Source organism: Pholcus phalangioides, unplaced genomic scaffold (genome assembly GCF_987345545.1).
Source record: "Pholcus phalangioides strain wild (caught in Gottingen) unplaced genomic scaffold, Ppha-v1.0 ptg000007l_1, whole genome shotgun sequence".
NCBI classification, from domain to species: domain Eukaryota; kingdom Metazoa; phylum Arthropoda; class Arachnida; order Araneae; family Pholcidae; genus Pholcus; species Pholcus phalangioides.
The window spans coordinates 3,028,798-3,053,069 of record NW_028301600.1 but is presented as its reverse complement, the minus strand read 5'-3'; the positions used below and the strand labels follow the sequence as shown (position 1 = coordinate 3,053,069).

At 37.5% G+C, this 24,272-nt stretch overlaps 4 protein-coding genes across 4 annotated transcripts; 2 read left to right on the top strand and 2 right to left on the bottom strand.

The window, feature by feature from the left end:
* Positions 1–1,605: 1,605 nt before the first annotated feature.
* Positions 1,606–2,588, bottom strand: LOC149084800 (uncharacterized). Its single transcript, XM_089233846.1, has 4 exons — positions 2,515–2,588; positions 2,229–2,416; positions 2,005–2,108; positions 1,606–1,895 (listed from the first exon to the last, which is right to left on the bottom strand). Exons 1-4 carry the CDS (start codon positions 2,536–2,538, stop codon positions 1,606–1,608), a joined length of 606 nt encoding a protein of 201 aa, XP_089089972.1. The 5' UTR covers positions 2,539–2,588.
* A 117-nt stretch (positions 2,589–2,705) lies between these two features.
* LOC149084799 (uncharacterized) lies at positions 2,706–6,009 on the bottom strand. The gene is made up of 8 exons (XM_089233806.1): positions 5,614–6,009; positions 4,824–5,500; positions 4,377–4,724; positions 3,923–4,263; positions 3,491–3,833; positions 3,289–3,411; positions 3,013–3,175; positions 2,706–2,933 (listed from the first exon to the last, which is right to left on the bottom strand). Exons 1-8 carry the CDS (start codon positions 6,007–6,009, stop codon positions 2,706–2,708), a joined length of 2,619 nt encoding a protein of 872 aa, XP_089089932.1.
* Positions 6,010–8,664: 2,655 nt separating this feature from the next.
* On the top strand, positions 8,665–11,968 carry LOC149084798 (uncharacterized). The gene is made up of 8 exons (XM_089233805.1): positions 8,665–9,060; positions 9,174–9,850; positions 9,950–10,297; positions 10,411–10,751; positions 10,841–11,183; positions 11,263–11,385; positions 11,499–11,661; positions 11,741–11,968. Exons 1-8 carry the CDS (start codon positions 8,665–8,667, stop codon positions 11,966–11,968), a joined length of 2,619 nt encoding a protein of 872 aa, XP_089089931.1.
* Positions 11,969–12,085: 117 nt separating this feature from the next.
* LOC149084797 (uncharacterized) lies at positions 12,086–13,072 on the top strand. Its single transcript, XM_089233845.1, has 4 exons — positions 12,086–12,159; positions 12,262–12,449; positions 12,570–12,673; positions 12,783–13,072. Exons 1-4 carry the CDS (start codon positions 12,136–12,138, stop codon positions 13,070–13,072), a joined length of 606 nt encoding a protein of 201 aa, XP_089089971.1. The 5' UTR covers positions 12,086–12,135.
* The last annotated feature ends 11,200 nt before the right edge of the window (positions 13,073–24,272 follow it).

The following is a 24,272-nucleotide window of genomic DNA, read 5'->3' as shown; positions in this document are numbered from 1 at the left end:
GAAAAAAAAGGTTGAGACCACAGAAATAAGTCGTACTAAGCGGGAACGTTAAAAACGGGGTTGACTGTAATCGGAATAAGTGTGTGTGTGTGCACAGTTTTAGATCACTTCATTAGAATAAAATCTTTTTTTAATGTTTCTGTCGAACTAGTTCACATGTTTTCTATATTATCATATTTCTATCCACGTGTGACATCTGTGAGTTGCCGTGATTTTTATTGATTAAATTTAGTTCAGTTGATGTAGTTATTTTTCTTTTCCCACGATATATCTTGCATGTACGATCAATCAATATCAGTAGTGTACGCAGCGGTTTGGCGTAATTTTTTGGCACGCTCCATCTCCGGGGACCCTCCGTCCCCATATAGCTTCAGTAGAACTATTGTCATTATTATTACCGGGCTCGGCGCGGAGGTGATCATAAGTCCTTATCCCGAGGGATTTCTATCCTAGGAAGGGTCTCTACAACTAATCTCGCCTGAGTATTGTCAGCACAGTGCGTGGACTACGGCATTGTCAAACCAAAGGAAGTTGATTGTTTCATAAGAGGGAAAATTAGTAAAATCATACATAAATTAATGAGCACTTATACGATCATATACATAAACGATATTAGTAGTGTACGCAGCGGTTTGGCGTAATTTTTTGGCACGCTCCATCTCCGGGGACCCTCCGTCCTTTCACTTTCCATACTCTTCGTGGGGGGGGGGGGGTTTTCTTTGTGATGCTGCTTTTCTTTTACTTCCGTTACACTTTCCACTAGTGTACAAATTATGCTGCTTAGCTCTGGGGCTATGCCAATTTCCGCCGCTAGATGGCGCCACCAGAAATGTTCCCGATTTTTCGCGCGCTTTTGACCGACTTCCTTTTTTAGCCGGACTTCGAACCGGATTACCTGTCGACCGTATTTATTTTCAAAATGGCGGTTGGTCTTATTTATTTGGAAAAAAACTATTTTAGTGTCCTATCGGGATTCGAACCCATGACAACCGATAGAGTATATCGTTCTCCAGGCTAGTGTGTTAACCACTGAACCAAACAGACTTGCTAGACGAATGCCTTATGAAATAAGTATATAAAAATAATAAAACGTAGAACGTTTAAGGAAGTGTATTAAAGAACGTCAGTAGTGTACGCAGCGGTTTGGCGTAATTTTTCGGCACGCTCCATCTCCGGGGACCTTCCGTCTCTAGGTATTTACTGAGATATAGTATGATATGGTCTCCCCATTCCGAGGACCCTCCGTCCTTTCACTTTCCCTACTCTTCGTGGGGGGGGGGATTTTCTTTGTGATGCTGCTTTTCTTTTACTTACGTTGATGATACTTTCCACTAGTGTACAAATTATGCTGCTTCGCTCTGGGGCTTTCTATGAAAGCTCAGATAAGAACATTTTATAAACAAATATTTACAAGTTATTTATGAAATGATCCAAAAAAACGCTCGATTCCACCGTCTCAGTGCGATGGCGTTTTCTTTTCCCACTTCCGATGCCGAATATAGGAGATTAACTACCAAAAAAAAGAAAAATACACACAAAAAAAAAACACGTACACAAGTTTTCAATGTCAACGTTTTTATTTTGTTTCAGATAACAATATACATATTAGTAGCCGTAGGGTAGCGTCGAGAAATCAGGCAGAAGAACCCTCTTGTCGTATACAAGGCCGTACTTTTTCTCCTCCACCCTGCTTATGACCCGCCTTCTCTTCACGTCTCTCGTAATTTTATAATCGTCTCGAATGATGACCTTCGTGGTGAAATCCATGGACTGTACTAGAGCTTTCATCGAGTCATAGTTGAGGACTTCCGAATTCTTGAAGTTGAGTGTGAAGCCTCGAATCTTGCAGAACGTCTTTCCGTCAGACCTCCCATAGGCATAATTCTTGGCTCCACCTGAAAATAAGCATTTTATCAAAAATAAATATAAATATTGAAGAGAAACATCTCAACCTGTGAAATTAAAGGATGAATTAAAGTTTGATAACGAGATTGAGAAAAATACCTGACACGAACTCCGTGATGTGATGACCGTCGAGCTCATCTGTGAATTGGCCCAAGAAGTCGCCCAGTGGTGGATCGTTGGTCCCATCGCTAGCATAGATGATTCTGAAATAAAAGAAAAATCAATAAGTCAAGTGATAAAACATTAAAAAATTAAATGAAAAATCAAATGCAAGAAATGCTCACATAAAATTAGTTTCATAAAAATTTTTTATAGATACTTACGAGTCGGTGTCAAAATAGAGCAAGGCATCGCCTAGCTTCTCCATCTCGGAGTACAATTTTAAGCGGGCCCATGTTGTCGTGAAGGCAGCCAAAAAGACATTTGTCCGGTCGGTCTGTGGTATGAAATCCGACTTGTGTCGCCATTCAATAGCTGCAACGTTATCACTGGGGAGATACAAATCCTTGACCTGAAAAATAAAATAGTTTGGTCACATTTCATTTTTTAAATATTAGTTTGATGAAATCAAATATCTTAAAAAAATAATAATTATTTAAAAAAAAGTACCTCAATAGAAGGATCGTTCATCATCTTGTAGAAATCGGATGTTTTTGTCACGTATGACAGTTGCGTCTTGTTCTCCTGCATGCCACAGCGACCCCAGAAGCTGGAAAAAAATAAATGATTATATGATGTTAAAAAATGCAGTTTCATTTTTTTTCAATCATTAAAAATCATTACAGATGGTTTGACATTTTTTACCTATTCAAACACAATTTCGCCACTTGACGTCGACCTGGATTGATTCGGATATTTCCAGGCTCCAATTTTATGCCCTCAACTTGCTGATACTGCCTCAGGTACGAGTTTTTCTCCTCATTCGAGACACAGTTTGAAGGCCAACCAGAGGACTCTTGTTTGATCTTGAGGAAGGCGTTGATGTACGGAGCAAAAAGACCCTCTCTAGATTCGTCGAAGTGATAAACCTAGAAAAAACAATCCTAATTAGAAAACAAAAATAATCGTAGAAAACATTAAAAATAATTATGGATTAGAAAAAAATACCTCGTATATCTTTTTCACAACATAACCCTTTTCAACGGCCTTCTTGAGTTCCTCAGTCACCCAGGTGCCTGTGATGCATCTTTCCTCGTCGTTGTGTTGACATTCTTTTAAGCGTGCTTCAACACACGAACGACACAGGGGAAAGGTTAATTTTCCACCGGATCTATAAAAAAATGAAATATTTGATGATAAAAAACACTAATAAAAAAATTTATGAAAAAATATGTTAGATTGGGAATACGTGAAGATCACGTTATAAAAAAATTAGAATAATACCTGTATGGGAGAATGGGCAGATATAATGCTCTTGGTGGTAGTACTTTGCATTTAATGATGCCAAAATACGACCCCAGGGCTCCAAAGTTCTCGGTGATGACTTTGGGATGTCCGACCGGATATCTGAAATGAAATAAAAAAACTTGTAAAAAAAGTAAAGGTAGAGCCATATTTGTTAAGTTACAAATTTTAAATTACTCACTTGCAGTATTTATTGACCCACGGGTATAATGACGTGAAGTCAATATATTTTGCAGTGCCTTTAAAGAAAAGTTTAGTGGCGTTGGTTCGTCCTCCATAGAACGCATCCCTGGGTGCCAGCCTATCGACAAAGTGAAAGTCCACCAGGAAACATTTGAGAACTTGATCCGTTTTCTTCAGAGCATTGAAATCATGCTCCCACATGACTTCGAGATTGTATCCACCTTGACGGATTTTCTGCTCTTGCTCTAGTGTCTTCTTGTGAAGTTCCCACATATACGTATGAGTACTGGGGTTCACCATATCTTTTTCGAAGCACTGCGGGCAGCCGTGCCAATAACATCCTGAAAAAAAAGAAACAAAGCACATATAAATAAAATGAAACATATGTAGTAAAGCAAACAAAGTAATAAAATTAATTAATATTACTTACCGTGAAACAGATACACCGTGTTTGTTTCTGTACAGAAGCCGTCCACACTGAGACCAAACACTCTATTTTCTCCCGTCCCATTTCTGGAATGATGAATGTTCAGGCTATGCTTGTGGCTGAGATACGCTAACCATTCAACGCCTAGACGGCTGCTGTTCGTTTGATTGACGTATCCGTTAACAGGCACCATTCCAATCGTGCCTTCGTCGATGTATTTCGACCGGTATGTTGCCATACAGGCCGAGGCAATGGTGAGGTACTGGAATGGGTCGACGCCGGTTAATTCCAAAAACTCCTTACGAAACTGCAAGCAGCATCGTCGAAGAATATCAACGTCTGACCTAAAAAATGTTAATCATAGTGTAGAAATGTTAAAAGAATGGAAAAAATAATCGAAACGAAAAAAAACAACAATGAATAAAATATACTCAATATGGAGGAGAAAACAACTTACTTGCAGTATTCGTACATTTCGTGTTTAAACACGAATTTTCCGCTCTTTCTTCCCTCGTACCAGTTGTCGAATTTCGCTTTCACTTCGACGGCGAAAGCTTCCGGATTGAAGAAGTCCTTGGAAGGAAGGGGTCCATTGTAGTCCTGATTTTCCGGTCGGTTGAAAAGGTGGGGAAAGTACCCTTTCTTCAGTTCTTCCAAACCGAAAGTTTTCGGCAGTTTGGACAAAGCCATAGGGAGAAAATTGAGGCTGTCGATAACTCGGATGTTGAGAGTATCCAGCCGCAAAGCCATGATCTTGGATCCACACGGGACAACAGAAGGTTTGACTCCTTGCTCTAGGAGATATCTGAAAAGAAAAAATAACGCATGTGTTATAAAATTTACCACAAAATGCATGCATTATAAAAATAAAACAAGCATGCGAAAATTTTCGAAAAAAACTTACTTGAGCAGGAATTGACCGTCGAAGCCCTTCATGTTGTGGGCTATTGCGGTGTACCCCTTATGTTCTTTTCGGAAGAGCCAGGCACAGAATTCGTTAATGCTGTCATATCCGCTGAAGACAACCCCTTGGCCATCCGCATATTGTGCCACGGCAAAGTTGATCACGTGTTCGCCTGAAGATTGATCCGTCTCGAAATCGAAGAAGACGAGCTTGTCGGAGGGGGCTTTCACCTTCTTCTTCTTGAGGAAACAGAGGTGTCGTTCGTCATGATGGAAATTCTTGCAGTTGCTGCAATACTTCTCGCCACAAACGTGTTTACCTCGGGACCGCTCTTTTTCTACGAGAAATTTCTTGCATGTCGGACATTCGTAGAATTGCTGGCAGTATGTGGTGTTTTTGCCTCCAAGACTCTTGTGTCTTGCAAGGCAGTCAGCGGATCTGCATGTCCTGTGGCAATCCTCGCAGGTTTGAGATGTCCCAACCGTACATGAATCGTCAAAGCAGGTGTTACATCGGACTGCGCATTTATGATACTGGACATGGTCGTAGGCCTTGTCGCAGTCCACACAGTAGAAATTAGTGCCGTGGAATCCTTTAGGAGATGTGATGAGGTCGTAGTGTCCATTGTGAAGTAACAAAAATATTTTCTTGTCTTTCTTAGCCGTCTTGAACACAACCTTCATTAAAAAAAAACATAAGTACAAAATTATAAAAAGAATATTCAAAATTAAATATATAACATTCATATATATAACGCTCATTAAATAATATTTTTAGTAATAAAAATTACTCGATAAAATTCTTCTGACGACTTGACGAATATCTGGACATCTAGAATTTCGGCAAACTTGGCGACGGCATCAAATCCACAAGGACCTATGGGAACTTCGGCTTTTTGATATAACTCAATGGACATTTCCTTCTGTATGTTTATTCTTGAGTCTCTTATACTCGAAAGTTTAGGATGATTCTTAAGGTAGGCGTTACCCACGACTATGGCCCTGGCACAACACAGTCCATCTTGTGGTACGCTTATAACTGACTTCTTTGTCAGCCGGTCGGTCGATATGTTGACAATCTTACGTCTTGGACCACCCCCACCTCGTGGTAATCTGACAGTGATGACGTCAAATCTGAGAGACGGGTCATTTAAAGGGATGGCGTTCTTGCTCTGCAGCACTTTCATTATCACTGCCAACAGTGATTCTATTGTGAGCGAGGCCACAAGGAATAAGCGATGTGGAGATAGGTCGATCCAAGCTGTCGGATGTCATAACGATTCTGGAAACAGGAAGAAAATAATCAATTATTCAAACCAAAAATAGTTGCTCATATGTCTAGTTAGCTATACGTGTAATTTTTATATATAGTGAATATTTACCGAATTCTGTCATCAGGATGCAAGCCGTTAGTTGTTTCATCTATCAGTTGCCGCAACAATGCTCGCAAAAATGCCATAGCCGCTATTAATCTGGTTGACGGATCTATCAGAACCTCCGTTCGTATCCGAGCTGTATTGTTCCGCATTAAAACGGATATTTTTCTTGAGGGATTTTTCTTGCAACACGTATGATTTCGTGTCCTGCAAAAGAAAGGAGATGTGGTATCATAGCAGATAAAAATAAATCATAATACACACAAAAAAAAAATATATATATATATATATATAATCATTCGAAAAACTTACTCTGGATGTACCTTCACCAGGGTCATAGTCTCTTCCAAGACCTATCTGATCCATGACTTCCTATTAGAGAAATAGAGCTAATGTTAGAATATATGTATGAGGAAAAAAACTAATGAAATAGAAAAGCTGTGAGGCATAATTGAATCTAACCTTCTCAACTTGACCCCATACGATTTCTTCTAAGAAAGGGTTTTCAGCCATAATCCACTCTGCTTCGTCCGGTCCAAATAGAACGGTATTCTAGAGAAAATGCAGTATATCTTTAGTCAATACTATAAGTGAATCTTTTGAATGGTGATAAATAAGTAAAATAAAATTGTTAGTACCTTTACTTTTTGTTCCCATTCGATATTATCAGGCATTTGATTGTTAGATTCACCATCGAAAACATTCTAAAAAAACATAGATTTAATACGCTATTTATTATTATTATTACACAAATACACACACGTGCATTAAAAACAAGCATTCTGGTGTTGGCTGTAAAGGCTTCCCACCAGACCTAAATGAATTATATATTGAATATTTTTTTTGCAACAGAGAGCTATCATATTTATTAGATATGTCATTGTATTTTTGTGTTTATACATTTTTGAATAAAAGTTTAGTATACTTATATAGAATGAAGGTCAATATACAATATATTATTAATTTTATTACTAATAGTGTAATCATTGTTTTTGTATCTGCTTACAATATCTTCATCCAAACAGTCTCGCACGAAGTGAAAAATTATGATTTATGTTTTATTAAGTTGTTTGTCAATGTGAAAAATATCTAACGAAAAATCAAAATAGTACTATACAAATAGATATAATAGGATTTATCACGCGTCAGAACCCTAATATCAACGTTATATAAAAAGAGGTTTTTCCTACATTTTTCACATTGACAAACAACTTAATAAAACATAAATCATAATTTTTCACTTCGTGCGAGACTGTTTGGATGAAGATATTGTAAGCAGATACAAAAACAATGATTACACTATTAGTAATAAAATTAATAATATATTGTATATTGACCTTCATTCTATATAAGTATACTAAACTTTTATTCAAAAATGTATAAACACAAAAATACAATGACATATCTAATAAATATGATAGCTCTCTGTTGCAAAAAAAATATTCAATATATAATTCATTTAGGTCTGGTGGGAAGCCTTTACAGCCAACACCAGAATGCTTGTTTTTAATGCACGTGTGTGTATTTGTGTAATAATAATAATAAATAGCGTATTAAATCTATGTTTTTTTAGAATGTTTTCGATGGTGAATCTAACAATCAAATGCCTGATAATATCGAATGGGAACAAAAAGTAAAGGTACTAACAATTTTATTTTACTTATTTATCACCATTCAAAAGATTCACTTATAGTATTGACTAAAGATATACTGCATTTTCTCTAGAATACCGTTCTATTTGGACCGGACGAAGCAGAGTGGATTATGGCTGAAAACCCTTTCTTAGAAGAAATCGTATGGGGTCAAGTTGAGAAGGTTAGATTCAATTATGCCTCACAGCTTTTCTATTTCATTAGTTTTTTTCCTCATACATATATTCTAACATTAGCTCTATTTCTCTAATAGGAAGTCATGGATCAGATAGGTCTTGGAAGAGACTATGACCCTGGTGAAGGTACATCCAGAGTAAGTTTTTCGAATGATTATATATATATATATATATATTTTTTTTTTGTGTGTATTATGATTTATTTTTATCTGCTATGATACCACATCTCCTTTCTTTTGCAGGACACGAAATCATACGTGTTGCAAGAAAAATCCCTCAAGAAAAATATCCGTTTTAATGCGGAACAATACAGCTCGGATACGAACGGAGGTTCTGATAGATCCGTCAACCAGATTAATAGCGGCTATGGCATTTTTGCGAGCATTGTTGCGGCAACTGATAGATGAAACAACTAACGGCTTGCATCCTGATGACAGAATTCGGTAAATATTCACTATATATAAAAATTACACGTATAGCTAACTAGACATATGAGCAACTATTTTTGGTTTGAATAATTGATTATTTTCTTCCTGTTTCCAGAATCGTTATGACATCCGACAGCTTGGATCGACCTATCTCCACATCGCTTATTCCTTGTGGCCTCGCTCACAATAGAATCACTGTTGGCAGTGATAATGAAAGTGCTGCAGAGCAAGAACGCCATCCCTTTAAATGACCCGTCTCTCAGATTTGACGTCATCACTGTCAGATTACCACGAGGTGGGGGTGGTCCAAGACGTAAGATTGTCAACATATCGACCGACCGGCTGACAAAGAAGTCAGTTATAAGCGTACCACAAGATGGACTGTGTTGTGCCAGGGCCATAGTCGTGGGTAACGCCTACCTTAAGAATCATCCTAAACTTTCGAGTATAAGAGACTCAAGAATAAACATACAGAAGGAAATGTCCATTGAGTTATATCAAAAAGCCGAAGTTCCCATAGGTCCTTGTGGATTTGATGCCGTCGCCAAGTTTGCCGAAATTCTAGATGTCCAGATATTCGTCAAGTCGTCAGAAGAATTTTATCGAGTAATTTTTATTACTAAAAATATTATTTAATGAGCGTTATATATATGAATGTTATATATTTAATTTTGAATATTCTTTTTATAATTTTGTACTTATGTTTTTTTTTAATGAAGGTTGTGTTCAAGACGGCTAAGAAAGACAAGAAAATATTTTTGTTACTTCACAATGGACACTACGACCTCATCACATCTCCTAAAGGATTCCACGGCACTAATTTCTACTGTGTGGACTGCGACAAGGCCTACGACCATGTCCAGTATCATAAATGCGCAGTCCGATGTAACACCTGCTTTGACGATTCATGTACGGTTGGGACATCTCAAACCTGCGAGGATTGCCACAGGACATGCAGATCCGCTGACTGCCTTGCAAGACACAAGAGTCTTGGAGGCAAAAACACCACATACTGCCAGCAATTCTACGAATGTCCGACATGCAAGAAATTTCTCGTAGAAAAAGAGCGGTCCCGAGGTAAACACGTTTGTGGCGAGAAGTATTGCAGCAACTGCAAGAATTTCCATCATGACGAACGACACCTCTGTTTCCTCAAGAAGAAGAAGGTGAAAGCCCCCTCCGACAAGCTCGTCTTCTTCGATTTCGAGACGGATCAATCTTCAGGCGAACACGTGATCAACTTTGCCGTGGCACAATATGCGGATGGCCAAGGGGTTGTCTTCAGCGGATATGACAGCATTAACGAATTCTGTGCCTGGCTCTTCCGAAAAGAACATAAGGGGTACACCGCAATAGCCCACAACATGAAGGGCTTCGACGGTCAATTCCTGCTCAAGTAAGTTTTTTTCGAAAATTTTCGCATGCTTGTTTTATTTTTATAATGCATGCATTTTGTGGTAAATTTTATAACACATGCGTTATTTTTTCTTTTCAGATATCTCCTAGAGCAAGGAGTCAAACCTTCTGTTGTCCCGTGTGGATCCAAGATCATGGCTTTGCGGCTGGATACTCTCAACATCCGAGTTATCGACAGCCTCAATTTTCTCCCTATGGCTTTGTCCAAACTGCCGAAAACTTTCGGTTTGGAAGAACTGAAGAAAGGGTACTTTCCCCACCTTTTCAACCGACCGGAAAATCAGGACTACAATGGACCCCTTCCTTCCAAGGACTTCTTCAATCCGGAAGCTTTCGCCGTCGAAGTGAAAGCGAAATTCGACAACTGGTACGAGGGAAGAAAGAGCGGAAAATTCGTGTTTAAACACGAAATGTACGAATACTGCAAGTAAGTTGTTTTCTCCTCCATATTGAGTATATTTTATTCATTGTTGTTTTTTTTCGTTTCGATTATTTTTTCCATTCTTTTAACATTTCTACACTATGATTAACATTTTTTAGGTCAGACGTTGATATTCTTCGACGATGCTGCTTGCAGTTTCGTAAGGAGTTTTTGGAATTAACCGGCGTCGACCCATTCCAGTACCTCACCATTGCCTCGGCCTGTATGGCAACATACCGGTCGAAATACATCGACGAAGGCACGATTGGAATGGTGCCTGTTAACGGATACGTCAATCAAACGAACAGCAGCCGTCTAGGCGTTGAATGGTTAGCGTATCTCAGCCACAAGCATAGCCTGAACATTCATCATTCCAGAAATGGGACGGGAGAAAATAGAGTGTTTGGTCTCAGTGTGGACGGCTTCTGTACAGAAACAAACACGGTGTATCTGTTTCACGGTAAGTAATATTAATTAATTTTATTACTTTGTTTGCTTTACTACATATGTTTCATTTTATTTATATGTGCTTTGTTTCTTTTTTTTCAGGATGTTATTGGCACGGCTGCCCGCAGTGCTTCGAAAAAGATATGGTGAACCCCAGTACTCATACGTATATGTGGGAACTTCACAAGAAGACACTAGAGCAAGAGCAGAAAATCCGTCAAGGTGGATACAATCTCGAAGTCATGTGGGAGCATGATTTCAATGCTCTGAAGAAAACGGATCAAGTTCTCAAATGTTTCCTGGTGGACTTTCACTTTGTCGATAGGCTGGCACCCAGGGATGCGTTCTATGGAGGACGAACCAACGCCACTAAACTTTTCTTTAAAGGCACTGCAAAATATATTGACTTCACGTCATTATACCCGTGGGTCAATAAATACTGCAAGTGAGTAATTTAAAATTTGTAACTTAACAAATATGGCTCTACCTTTACTTTTTTTACAAGTTTTTTTATTTCATTTCAGATATCCGGTCGGACATCCCAAAGTCATCACCGAGAACTTTGGAGCCCTGGGGTCGTATTTTGGCATCATTAAATGCAAAGTACTACCACCAAGAGCATTATATCTGCCCATTCTCCCATACAGGTATTATTCTAATTTTTTTATAACGTGATCTTCACGTATTCCCAATCTAACATATTTTTTCATAAATTTTTTTATTAGTGTTTTTTATCATCAAATATTTCATTTTTTTATAGATCCGGTGGAAAATTAACCTTTCCCCTGTGTCGTTCGTGTGTTGAAGCACGCTTAAAAGAATGTCAACACAACGACGAGGAAAGATGCATCACAGGCACCTGGGTGACTGAGGAACTCAAGAAGGCCGTTGAAAAGGGTTATGTTGTGAAAAAGATATACGAGGTATTTTTTTCTAATCCATAATTATTTTTAATGTTTTCTACGATTATTTTTGTTTTCTAATTAGGATTGTTTTTTCTAGGTTTATCACTTCGACGAATCTAGAGAGGGTCTTTTTGCTCCGTACATCAACGCCTTCCTCAAGATCAAACAAGAGTCCTCTGGTTGGCCTTCAAACTGTGTCTCGAATGAGGAGAAAAACTCGTACCTGAGGCAGTATCAGCAAGTTGAGGGCATAAAATTGGAGCCTGGAAATATCCGAATCAATCCAGGTCGACGTCAAGTGGCGAAATTGTGTTTGAATAGGTAAAAAATGTCAAACCATCTGTAATGATTTTTAATGATTGAAAAAAAATGAAACTGCATTTTTTAACATCATATAATCATTTATTTTTTTCCAGCTTCTGGGGTCGCTGTGGCATGCAGGAGAACAAGACGCAACTGTCATACGTGACAAAAACATCCGATTTCTACAAGATGATGAACGATCCTTCTATTGAGGTACTTTTTTTTAAATAATTATTATTTTTTTAAGATATTTGATTTCATCAAACTAATATTTAAAAAATGAAATGTGACCTAATAAACTATTTTATTTTTCAGGTCAAGGATTTGTATCTCCCCAGTGATAACGTTGCAGCTATTGAATGGCGACACAAGTCGGATTTCATACCACAGACCGACCGGACAAATGTCTTTTTGGCTGCCTTCACGACAACATGGGCCCGCTTAAAATTGTACTCCGAGATGGAGAAGCTAGGCGATGCCTTGCTCTATTTTGACACCGACTCGTAAGTATCTATAAAAAATTTTTATGAAACTAATTTTATGTGAGCATTTCTTGCATTTGATTTTTCATTTAATTTTTTAATGTTTTATCACTTGACTTATTGATTTTTCTTTTATTTCAGAATCATCTATGCTAGCGATGGGACCAACGATCCACCACTGGGCGACTTCTTGGGCCAATTCACAGATGAGCTCGACGGTCATCACATCACGGAGTTCGTGTCAGGTATTTTTCTCAATCTCGTTATCAAACTTTAATTCATCCTTTAATTTCACAGGTTGAGATGTTTCTCTTCAATATTTATATTTATTTTTGATAAAATGCTTATTTTCAGGTGGAGCCAAGAATTATGCCTATGGGAGGTCTGACGGAAAGACGTTCTGCAAGATTCGAGGCTTCACACTCAACTTCAAGAATTCGGAAGTCCTCAACTATGACTCGATGAAAGCTCTAGTACAGTCCATGGATTTCACCACGAAGGTCATCATTCGAGACGATTATAAAATTACGAGAGACGTGAAGAGAAGGCGGGTCATAAGCAGGGTGGAGGAGAAAAAGTACGGCCTTGTATACGACAAGAGGGTTCTTCTGCCTGATTTCTCGACGCTACCCTACGGCTACTAATATGTATATTGTTATCTGAAACAAAATAAAAACGTTGACATTGAAAACTTGTGTACGTGTTTTTTTTTTGTGTGTATTTTTCTTTTTTTTGGTAGTTAATCTCCTATATTCGGCATCGGAAGTGGGAAAAGAAAACGCCATCGCACTGAGACGGTGGAATCGAGCGTTTTTTTGGATCATTTCATAAATAACTTGTAAATATTTGTTTATAAAATGTTCTTATCTGAGCTTTCATAGAAAGCCCCAGAGCGAAGCAGCATAATTTGTACACTAGTGGAAAGTATCATCAACGTAAGTAAAAGAAAAGCAGCATCACAAAGAAAATCCCCCCCCCACGAAGAGTAGGGAAAGTGAAAGGACGGAGGGTCCTCGGAATGGGGAGACCATATCATACTATATCTCAGTAAATACCTAGAGACGGAAGGTCCCCGGAGATGGAGCGTGCCGAAAAATTACGCCAAACCGCTGCGTACACTACTGACGTTCTTTAATACACTTCCTTAAACGTTCTACGTTTTATTATTTTTATATACTTATTTCATAAGGCATTCGTCTAGCAAGTCTGTTTGGTTCAGTGGTTAACACACTAGCCTGGAGAACGATATACTCTATCGGTTGTCATGGGTTCGAATCCCGATAGGACACTAAAATAGTTTTTTTCCAAATAAATAAGACCAACCGCCATTTTGAAAATAAATACGGTCGACAGGTAATCCGGTTCGAAGTCCGGCTAAAAAAGGAAGTCGGTCAAAAGCGCGCGAAAAATCGGGAACATTTCTGGTGGCGCCATCTAGCGGCGGAAATTGGCATAGCCCCAGAGCTAAGCAGCATAATTTGTACACTAGTGGAAAGTGTAACGGAAGTAAAAGAAAAGCAGCATCACAAAGAAACCCCCCCCCCACGAAGAGTATGGAAAGTGAAAGGACGGAGGGTCCCCGGAGATGGAGCGTGCCAAAAAATTACGCCAAACCGCTGCGTACACTACTAATATCGTTTATGTATATGATCGTATAAGTGCTCATTAATTTATGTATGATTTTACTAATTTTCCCTCTTATGAAACAATCAACTTCCTTTGGTTTGACAATGCCGTAGTCCACGCACTGTGCTGACAATACTCAGGCGAGATTAGTTGTAGAGACCCTTCCTAGGATAGAAATCCCTCGGGATAAGGACTTATGATCACCTCCGCGCCGAGCCCGGTAATAATAATGACAATAGTTCTACTGAAGCTATATATTATTGTAGTGTTAGTTATGTCGGCGTTTTTTTTTTTACGTGTAGCAATCCATCACTTGTCAGTGGTTCAAAGAAGACGGTTTCAAGAGGGGTTTTTTAACTTGTTCTGGCGACTGGTAGACGACTCACGTCTTTCATTGTTCAAATTTCATCAGAAGTTTCTCTGCATGTCTTTATAATGTCCATCAAAGAGAAAATCGCCACTTAGCAGCTTGGTGGAAAAATTAGGGATAAACCGCGGACATCGCCGGCTCGGCAAAATTTGTCCGATTTTGACCCGGTTTCTTGTTGTATCCATTTTGTCGCCATTTAACAGGTTGGAGAAACAAATGGGAGATACAGCGCCAACATCGAGGGCGCGGCAAAATTTGTCCGATTTTGACCCTATTTCCATGTTGTCCGCATATGTCCCGTCCGATTTTGACTCGCTACCATATCCACATATGATATAAATGATTATGTTTGCTTTGCTGAGTATGATTATTTTGTTAAATTTAGAGATTATAAGATGGTGTATCGACAGTTCCGCACGGTGCATTTCCGCGCATGGGGAATTTGGGGACGATTCCGCACAGCCCATTCCCGCACTTGCGAAAACAAAGGTCCTTCTTGTCTCTCTTTTTCTTTTTTTATTCCTGTCTCTTCCTCTTTTCTTCCCTACCATAAATGGCCTGAAGTTATAAGAGGGGTTGTATCCTCATGAAATTGTGCCACTGAAATAATCTTTGACTCGCGCTTTTTCAACTAATTTCTCATAATTTAAATATATAAATAAAAGAAAACAACCTTTAATAGGTGGATACATCATTATTGTATATGTTAAAATATATATTCACTTTATTTTTTACCGTAGATCAGAACAACAGAAAAAACTCCAAATCACAACGTTTCCTTCTGAGGCTTGCACAGTAGGCGCAGTAAAATATCTTACCTTTTTTTTTCCTACGCAATGTACTACATGAAATAGATTCTTCAATAAATTCTTCAATAGGCAAAAGGGTGTAGTTGAATAATCGCCCCCCCGGGATACATTTCTAAGAAAAATGAGATCAAAACTCCCCCAATAATAAATAAAACATTAATAAATCATAAAAAATTTGAGGAATTTGTGGTAAATATAAACCTTAACAACGTATATGAAGATAATTATATTTGTAATAAATACAAACGATTCCATGACATTATTACGTTGAATAAAAACCTATGGGAAACAAAAAAACCGATAAAACGAAAAAGTGATAAAAATTGGATCAATAAACATTTAATAAATAAAATAAATATCAAAGAAAAACTCTACAAAAAACACAAAAAATACCGCCATGTTAAGTATTATGAAGATACATATAAAAATTTCGAAAAAGCTCTGAAACAAGAGATCAAGATAGTGAAAAACGAATACTACAGGAAAAAGTTTTTAAATTGTAACAATAATATTCGTAAACAATGGCAATTTATAAACCAAACTATAACGAATAAAAATAAGAAAATTACCCTGCCAGATACAACAAACCACAAACAATTGGCTGAAAACTTTAATGCAGATTTTATAAATCGAAACTTAGATAGTGAGGATTCTAATATAAGTGCTTCTCGAAACTGTGATAGCAATGCATCAATATCTTCAATGATGATATCTGGCATTGGAAACAATGATTTACACAAGATAATATCTGAACTAAATGAACATAAAGCGACAGGATATGATGGTATAACAGTAAAAATGATCAAAATCATAGCCAGATATCATAATGACTTGTTACTATACCTAATAAATACTTCACTAATAAAAGGAATTTTCTATCCCGAACTCAAAGTTTCCATCGTGTACCCAATTTTTAAAAAAGGTGATAAAAACCTTTTAGCAAATTATAGACCTATTTCAGCACTCCCGGTGTTTTCAAAAATAGTTGAGAAAAGTATGAAAACAAAATTGATTAGTTACTTGAAACGTATAAACTTCTTTGCTGAGAATCAATACGGTTTTCAAACAGGAAAAAGCACTGTAATGGCAATCGCAAAAGTTAATGAATATCTAAACCAGAGCTTCAACAACAATAATTATTCAATAGCAGTTTTTATCGATTTAAAAAGAGCTTTTGATAATGTAGATCCATCTCTGTTATTACATAAGATGGAGAATGCCGGAATTCGTGGTGAACTATTGCGGTGGTTCGAGATGTGCTGTTATGGACGAATACAGGCAGTCTATATAGAAAATGAAAAAAGTGATTACCTTGAAATAAAAAAAGGAATACCTCAGGGAACAGTACTTGGTCCCGCACTTTTTCTGATATATATAAATGAATTATGCCTTCTAAATTTGCATGGTAGAATAGTGTCTTTCGCGGATGACACCGTATTATATGTTGAAGGTAAAAATATTTCTCATTTGATAACTGAAGTTGAAGATGACCTTAGACAGATTAACACATGGCTAACAAAAAATAAATTACTTCCAAACGTAGAAAAAACAAAATTCATCTGTCTAAAAATTAGAGATATTAAACCAGAAACTCCAATATCACTAAGATTACACGTTTGTAAATACCCCTCCCAAATTTGTTCTTGCAGTCACATAGAAAGAGTAAGAGAATATAGTTATTTAGGTGTAGTTATACAAGACGACCTAAAATGGAATAGCCATTCTAACAATGTTTGTAATACGATAAGAAAACAAATTGCAGCTTTATATAGATTAAGAAACATTGTAAGTCCGGAACTCCTTAAAACAATTTTCTACGCCTGGATCCAATCAAGAGTAACTTACGCTATTACAGCGTGGGGAGGTGCCTATCACGACAATATTAAGAACTTAAATAACATTTATAATCGCATAAAACGTAAGGTAATGTTATTTAATAATCCAGATCTACTGAAATCAGAAATTTTAATACTTGATCTAAGACAAATTTATGTGTATAAAATGATAATTTTTATGACTAAAAACCATAATTTATTTCTTAAAACTAATAAGGATAGAACCTCAAATAGATACAACTTCTTGTATATAACTCCAAAAACAAATAAATACCTTGTTCAAAAAAGTATAAATTACCTAGGACCAACTATTTGTAACAAATTCGGAAAAAAATTATCAGACCTTAGAACAAATAAACATCTCAAGAAAGAAATTTTCACGATCTCAAACTCTGTAACGAATTTTGAAAGGTTTATTGAAAATATAAATAGGTAACCAAGGAAAAATTTAAAATATCTATAATAAAAAAAAAAATAAATAAAAATAAATATAAATCGAGCGTGCCGTTTATTATATATAATATTTATTAAGCTCTAGGACGGACCAAATGGGTCCCTAAGAGCTGCATAGTGTATGTTTTGTCTTTTGTTCTGTTGTCTTTATTTTATTTTGTATATTTGTGTCCATGTATTTATGTGTGCTGTTTTGAATTATCAATAAAAAAAAATAAAAAAATAGTAATACAAAGATTATATAAAAAATTCTTTGAAAAGTTAATTTAGTATTTAAAAGGTTATAATAACACATATTTTATAGATTTTCTCCTGTTATACCGACATCAATTTTTGTGAAAAATTTTTACACGATATTCAAAACTGAGCTACGTTAAAAATCAGTGACCAAAAATGCATCACGAAACTTTATGGTTTCCAAAACTTGAGATGTTCATCAGTTTCCAGACGATTTTCTGTAATTTCAATTCTACTGGTCTGAACAATCAAATTTATTATATTAAATTGATTCTAAATACGAATTCATATGGGATTTACTGAGTGGTAATTAATTTTTTTTATTAGAATAAAAAACGGAATGAGCAATAACTGATGTATATTTTATTGTAGTCTTTTGTTTCTATATTTCATTGCTTATATTTTTTATTGCGGTACATATAGTTTAATACAATACCGTAGTTCTTGAAATTATCACCGCATGAATGTATGCGTCGCTGCATCGGAAAAAAATAACCATCAATTATATGAATAAAATTTTGTTTATGAACTTAACAAAAGGCCCGCATCCGCCTCACATTTCCTGATATACAATTTATTAAATGCTTATTTTTAATTTCGGAAATACTTGCTAAATTCTCAGTAATTCTTGTGAAATGCTTGTCAACATTAAAAATGCTACTCGGTTAATTGACAGTTTAATATCGTGTGAGGCCAATCTCTTGGAAATTGTGTTTTTTGAAACGATAATGAACATACGCGTCGCATCAACTTAGTGTAAGCACCACCAGTCTATAAAATCACGTTTCTCAAAACGTAGACAACGCGATGCTTGTTCCATGAAATAAGGGGATTAATATAACATAACAATTAAAATACTGGTTTGCAGAAGTGAATTTTATTTTTTTGTCGTTTGTGAGCTATACCAATTTTGATGCACTTCTCCCATACTATTGTAATTTTATTGACCACCTATATTACCAAAATTCGGCAACCTTTCGAACTTACCACCCTGTGCTGAAGTTCAGTTCCCCCTCCCAACATCTCCTATAAATACATCTCTGACTGGTTTTGATAACGAGAAATGTGATTAATTTCTTGCGTATTTGCATACTTGCATACTTGCCCTATGATAAATTGAGGTTCATCACTTCGATTAAGATATTGTTTGTGGGATCTGAGATGGTCTTCATGAAAATTGTTTGCTCGTGGATTCGCTCAAAATAGGACTGTTGCAGGGCCGGTTCTGGACATTTTTCAAGTGTAAGTGAATAATATTTTGGAGTTTAAAAAATCAGCCGTCTTTTCAGATGGCGCCTTCTGCTGCCGCATAGTTCGCAGGATTCTAAATCCGGCCCTGGACTGTTGGTATTATAGCTATGAAGTTTTAAAAAACCACAATGCCGTATAGTATTATACCGTACAAAAATGGAAATCTGTTGGAAGCTTCGTGCGTAGTTTGTGGTATAGCCACTTGAAATAGCAAATATTTCTTATCAAGTCGCCTTAGTTTGTGGTATTGCTAACTTGTGAAAATTGCCATTATCGATTTTTACTTCCGTGCAGAGGAGAAAAAAATTTAATATCCATTCATCGCAATATCGATTGAATCACGTGAAACTTAGAACTATTTCTCGTTTTCTGTCTTAAAGAGAAACAATAAGAGGGCGTTGTTCGCTATAGAGGAAATGAAGAAGTTTTCTCTTGCTCTGTGAATTTCTTACTAATGATGAAATGACACTTTTAGAGAATCGAATCAACTTTCTCTGGCAAAAATTTTCTTTTAAAGAAAGATATACAATATTTTTTCCCTTTGGGCAAAAAAGAAGTTTACAGGAAAAAAACCGTTGCTTTCTTAATCGTTTTTATTATTTCAGAAATGCAAAGACTTATTTGACTGAACTCCTTTGCATCTCAGAGAGGTACACCACCTCAGTAGGCAGGGCCATAACTAGGATTTTTGCCGCCCGGGACAAACATGATTCAGCGGGGTAAACATTATTTTTCCGCACCCCAACTTTATAATTCGATAATTTTGTAACGGTGTTCTTTGTTCCCACCTAAAACTGCCACCCCCCCTAAATTTTACTGACCGAGGCAGTTGCCTCCTGCCCCCCTCCTCTAGTTCCAGCCCTGCAGTAGGCACTGCTTATAGTAGTCCATAGTTTCCCCAAATTTTTGTTCCATCGTTCCCCTTCTTCAAAATTCTTATGTTCTCATCACCCCGCAACTCAAGTAATTCATAGGGTTCTGTACTAAACCAACACCAGCTATAGTAAACCCACGCGGGTAAAGGGCTTATATCCGGAAGGGACAGAGCCCAGGCCTTATCTGGTCTGACAGCTATAGTAGATCCTATACTATAGCTAGTGTTGACTAGACTAAACCCATAGCTTCTACCAGAACCAGGGCCTGTCTTAGACTTAGTGGTACCCGGTGCAAAAACAGTAGTCAGCGCCCCCCACCACCATCCCTCAGGCGAAAATCCAGATTGATGTGTCTGAGGCAATTTTTGCTAATCATTACTGTCCCGTAAAGTATGGGACAGATTTATTCTACATTATTATCAGACTTTTTTCCGAGAGAGATTTCATTAGTTATAATTACGTTAAAAATTTATTAACAAAAACATATTTTTTAAATATTTATAGATTGGGTAGATGCCCGTACAAAAATTGACATTTTCTCTACAAAACCATGTTAAACAACCCCCCCCCCCTCCTCCTTGAGAGCGATTTTATACGTCGTCTTACCTACAAAATGACTTTCTTCAAGATGATTGAAATTCTTACAAATCTTGCAGAAAACTAATATGACAAAAATTAAAATCGAAAATTTCACTAGGATCACCAGATTTTCATTTCGATCGAATTTATATTGAGGTTTTCGGCCCTTCTTTAAAGTCGGAAAAAAAATCAAATTGAATTTCCAACATACGTTTCTCATTAGTTTTTTGAAAGGAAAAGATGTCTTTTTAGAGTGGCGTTGTGGCCACACCTTGCCAAGGACTCCTAGACAGAGATGCTGTCTAGGAGCCTCATAGGAGCCTTCACCGGGTATCTGGAACAAGATCCATGAAACTCGGAAAAGACGTTCAGTTGTGTATATGTTGTGTTTGTTAAAATTTTCCTCACACATACATATGTTGCACTCAGGGGTGGATCGAGACAAAATCTCTACCCGAGTGGGACCTATATTTGGGCCCCCTGACCTCCCCAACTAAAAAAAAAACGTTTGTTTCAATCGCTTCGTTTTGATGCGTTCAAAGGAACAGCGATATTTATGTCATAACATATCATGTCGAGTTTCTTTTGGTCTTTTACCTTGGATTTGACGCTCCTCCTAGAGCGGACAGAAATCACACATTTCCCCTAACTTTTTTTCACCCCGTCTTATACTCAGACTTGGCGCCCCCTTCTACAGCGGGCACAAATAATTTTCTAAAATTTTTATTTTTTTTTTCCGAAATACTGTACTGTATTGCCGATTCGATTCTGCGTTTTTAATAAAAGTAGTCCAAGTCGGGGAAAAAGAGGCATGAATGGCCTCTGGCTCAAAATCTTTCCCAAGTAGAGCCTCAATATATATTCTTATATGTATTATCATTATTATTATTATTATTATTATTATTATACTTTTCACATTGGCTCTCTCTTAACAAGCACGCTCTGGTCACGTCAAAGAATCTCAGCACATTCTGTACTGAAACACGAGATGATCACGTGACCGGATGCCCCTTCGGAGGGTCCGAAGGGCCAGGGGCGGTCGCAGGGCAGTGCGACCGGTGCAGTTGCACCAGGCGCGAAATGAGAAGGGGCGTCGAAATGCGCTAAATATAAATAACTAGAAAAATATCTTTAAGATACTTATTTAAAAAAATAACTATACATGAAAAATGACCGAGATGAGAAAAAAATTGGAGGCTTGTGTGTGTATATAATATTACGGTTATTTTTCGAAAAGAAAAGAATCGATGGGAAGTGCACCTATATATACTTACAGTACATAGCGATTTTAGTCAGATAAAAATACACGCTCTCTCTCGAGCTCCTTTCATTTACCCCTGAAGAAGATTTTGGAGGGAGACGCAATTTCTTTCTCTTTTGTTGTGCAGTAAAAAATAAAAATAATGGAGGAATCATCCTTGGTCACCCAATTTTTCTACTAATGAGAGCCAAAGTGTTTTCCTGTGTTGTGAGGAGTATTACAAGAATTGAAGGTGTCTTCTGATGTTGGAAAGATTTTGAGCCAGAGGCCTTTCATGCCTCTTTTTTCCTGACTTGTATTACTTTTATTAAAAACGCAGAATCGAATCACCAACACAGTACAATATTTTGAAAAAAATATATTGAATAAATATTTAAAAAAACCAATGAAAAAATTAAAACCTATGATTTGCTGACCATTTTAAATAGGGATTCTGCGCTAGGGACCTCGTTCCTACTTGTCACACGAGGAGAAAGAAAAATGTGCTCTCACGAGAAAACCCATGCACTTTGGCGCCCCCGATTACTGGCTAGTCTCCCGATTCCCCAGACTTTCCTATTAGTTCAACCAGGGGCAGCTCGGTGGACTGGGTGCGCTCAGAAGGGTGTCTAATCTGAAGTGAAAGGGAAAAAAATTGGGAAAAACTATTTGTGCCCGCTGTAAGAGGGGTGCCAAGTCTGAGGTAGACAGGGCGAAAAAAGTTAGGAGAAATGATTTCTGCCTCCTCTAGTAAGAGCACCAAATCCGGCATAAAAGTATGAAAGAAGTTACAGAAAATGATTTCTGCTCGCTCTAGGAGGGGCGTCATATCCGAAGTGGTAACGCAAAAAAAAGAAAAAAAAATTAGGAAAACTTATTTGTGCCCTCTCTAGGAGAGGCGTTAAGTCCGAAGATAAAGGGCGAAAAAATTTGGAAGATGATTTCTGCTCGCTCTAGAAGAAACACCAAGGTAAAAGGGCAAAAAAAAAAAAAAATTCGACATGATTTGTTTGTTTTTTTTTCAATTGGGGGGTCAGGGGGCCCAAAAATAGGTCCCGCTAGGGTAGAGATTTTGTCTCGAGCCGCCCCTGAGTGCAACGTATGTGTGTCGAAAATTGTAACAAACCGTACATACACAGTTTCATGAATCTTGTTCCAGATATCCGGTGAGTAACGGTAAAGCCTCCTATGAGGCTCCTAAACAGTATCTCTGTCTAGGAGGCCTTGGTAAGGTGTGGCCACAACGGGACTCTAAAAAGACATCGTTTCCCTTTCAAGAAACTAATGAGGAACGTATGTTGGAAATTCAATTTGATTTTTTTAAAACAGCTTTGCAAACCAGACTCCAAAATCATGACTCCAACCCCCAATTCTGTTCAGCCCAAACTTCAAGAAGTGTGCGTTATCGTTGAAATCAAAGGCGAAGTCCCTGAGGTTAAAAAAAAATCTATAGAGAGAAAAAACAACCCCTTCCCAGTGCCGTCTTAACGCATGGACACAACCAGGAGCGGATCGGAATCCTCAAGAGTAGAGGGGCTTCACGAAAATGAGATTTAGTTAAAATTTTCTAGAATTTGTTAGGTAGGGCCTCAGAAAAACCACTTGGTTTTTCAAAAAACTTAAGACGGCCCTGCCCCCTTCCCTTGGAGTCCCCTTGAAATAGTTATGCTCAGAAAAAGGAGTTACAAGCGCCCCACTCCCATTCGGCCCGGGGCAGCGCCCAAGTTTCCTCAGAATAGTTACGGGCCTGTTCAAGTTGCAGGGTCCGGTGCTTTAGTTGGTGTTTGCCTGCCACTTCTGTTTCTTAGTACTGGGTGTGAAAGGGATAATTTCAAATGAAATTCACGAGTTTTATAAATATGAAAAAAATCATACGGAAATATCACTAATTTAACAATTTTTATTATCATCTTAGCCCGCACGTGATGCGTGCACTACACGTATTTTACTATAAAACTCAATTATAAAATAAGTATGAAGAAGATAGATTCTGTGATGAGTATCCTGCATGAATGTGTGGCGTTTTGCTTTTTTAATGTTTTTAAATCTCATAATTAAATCAAGATGACTTGCGTGCACAAATCGCAATGCTCACCAAAAAACTGGATGAACTTTCCTCTCAACAACGTGGACGTTCACCACATCGCGGGCGAAACAACTTCTTCAAGAAGCGTTCCAGTCCCAGAAACAGGAAAAATTCCTCCGGAATGTGCTACTACCATCATCGCTTCGGTAACAATGCTTGGCGCTGCACTACACCGTGCAACTTCAGCACACCAAAAAACGAAGGAGCTCCGTCATAGCTGGCATGGCGAATATTTATTTTTTTTTTAATTCTATTTTTTCATTTTTTATTTTTATGAGCTTAGAGACCAGCAGGTTGTTCATCCATGATCGTAAAACGGGAATAAAATATCTCGTTGACACGGGCAGTGAAATTAGTGTCGTTCCGCCGTCAGCGATTGCTTCCACCGCTCCCTGCTCCACATTTCGTCTCTACGCAGCAAACCAGACATCAATACCGTACCACAAATATTGTTCTAGATCTGGGTTTGCGACAAAATTTTCC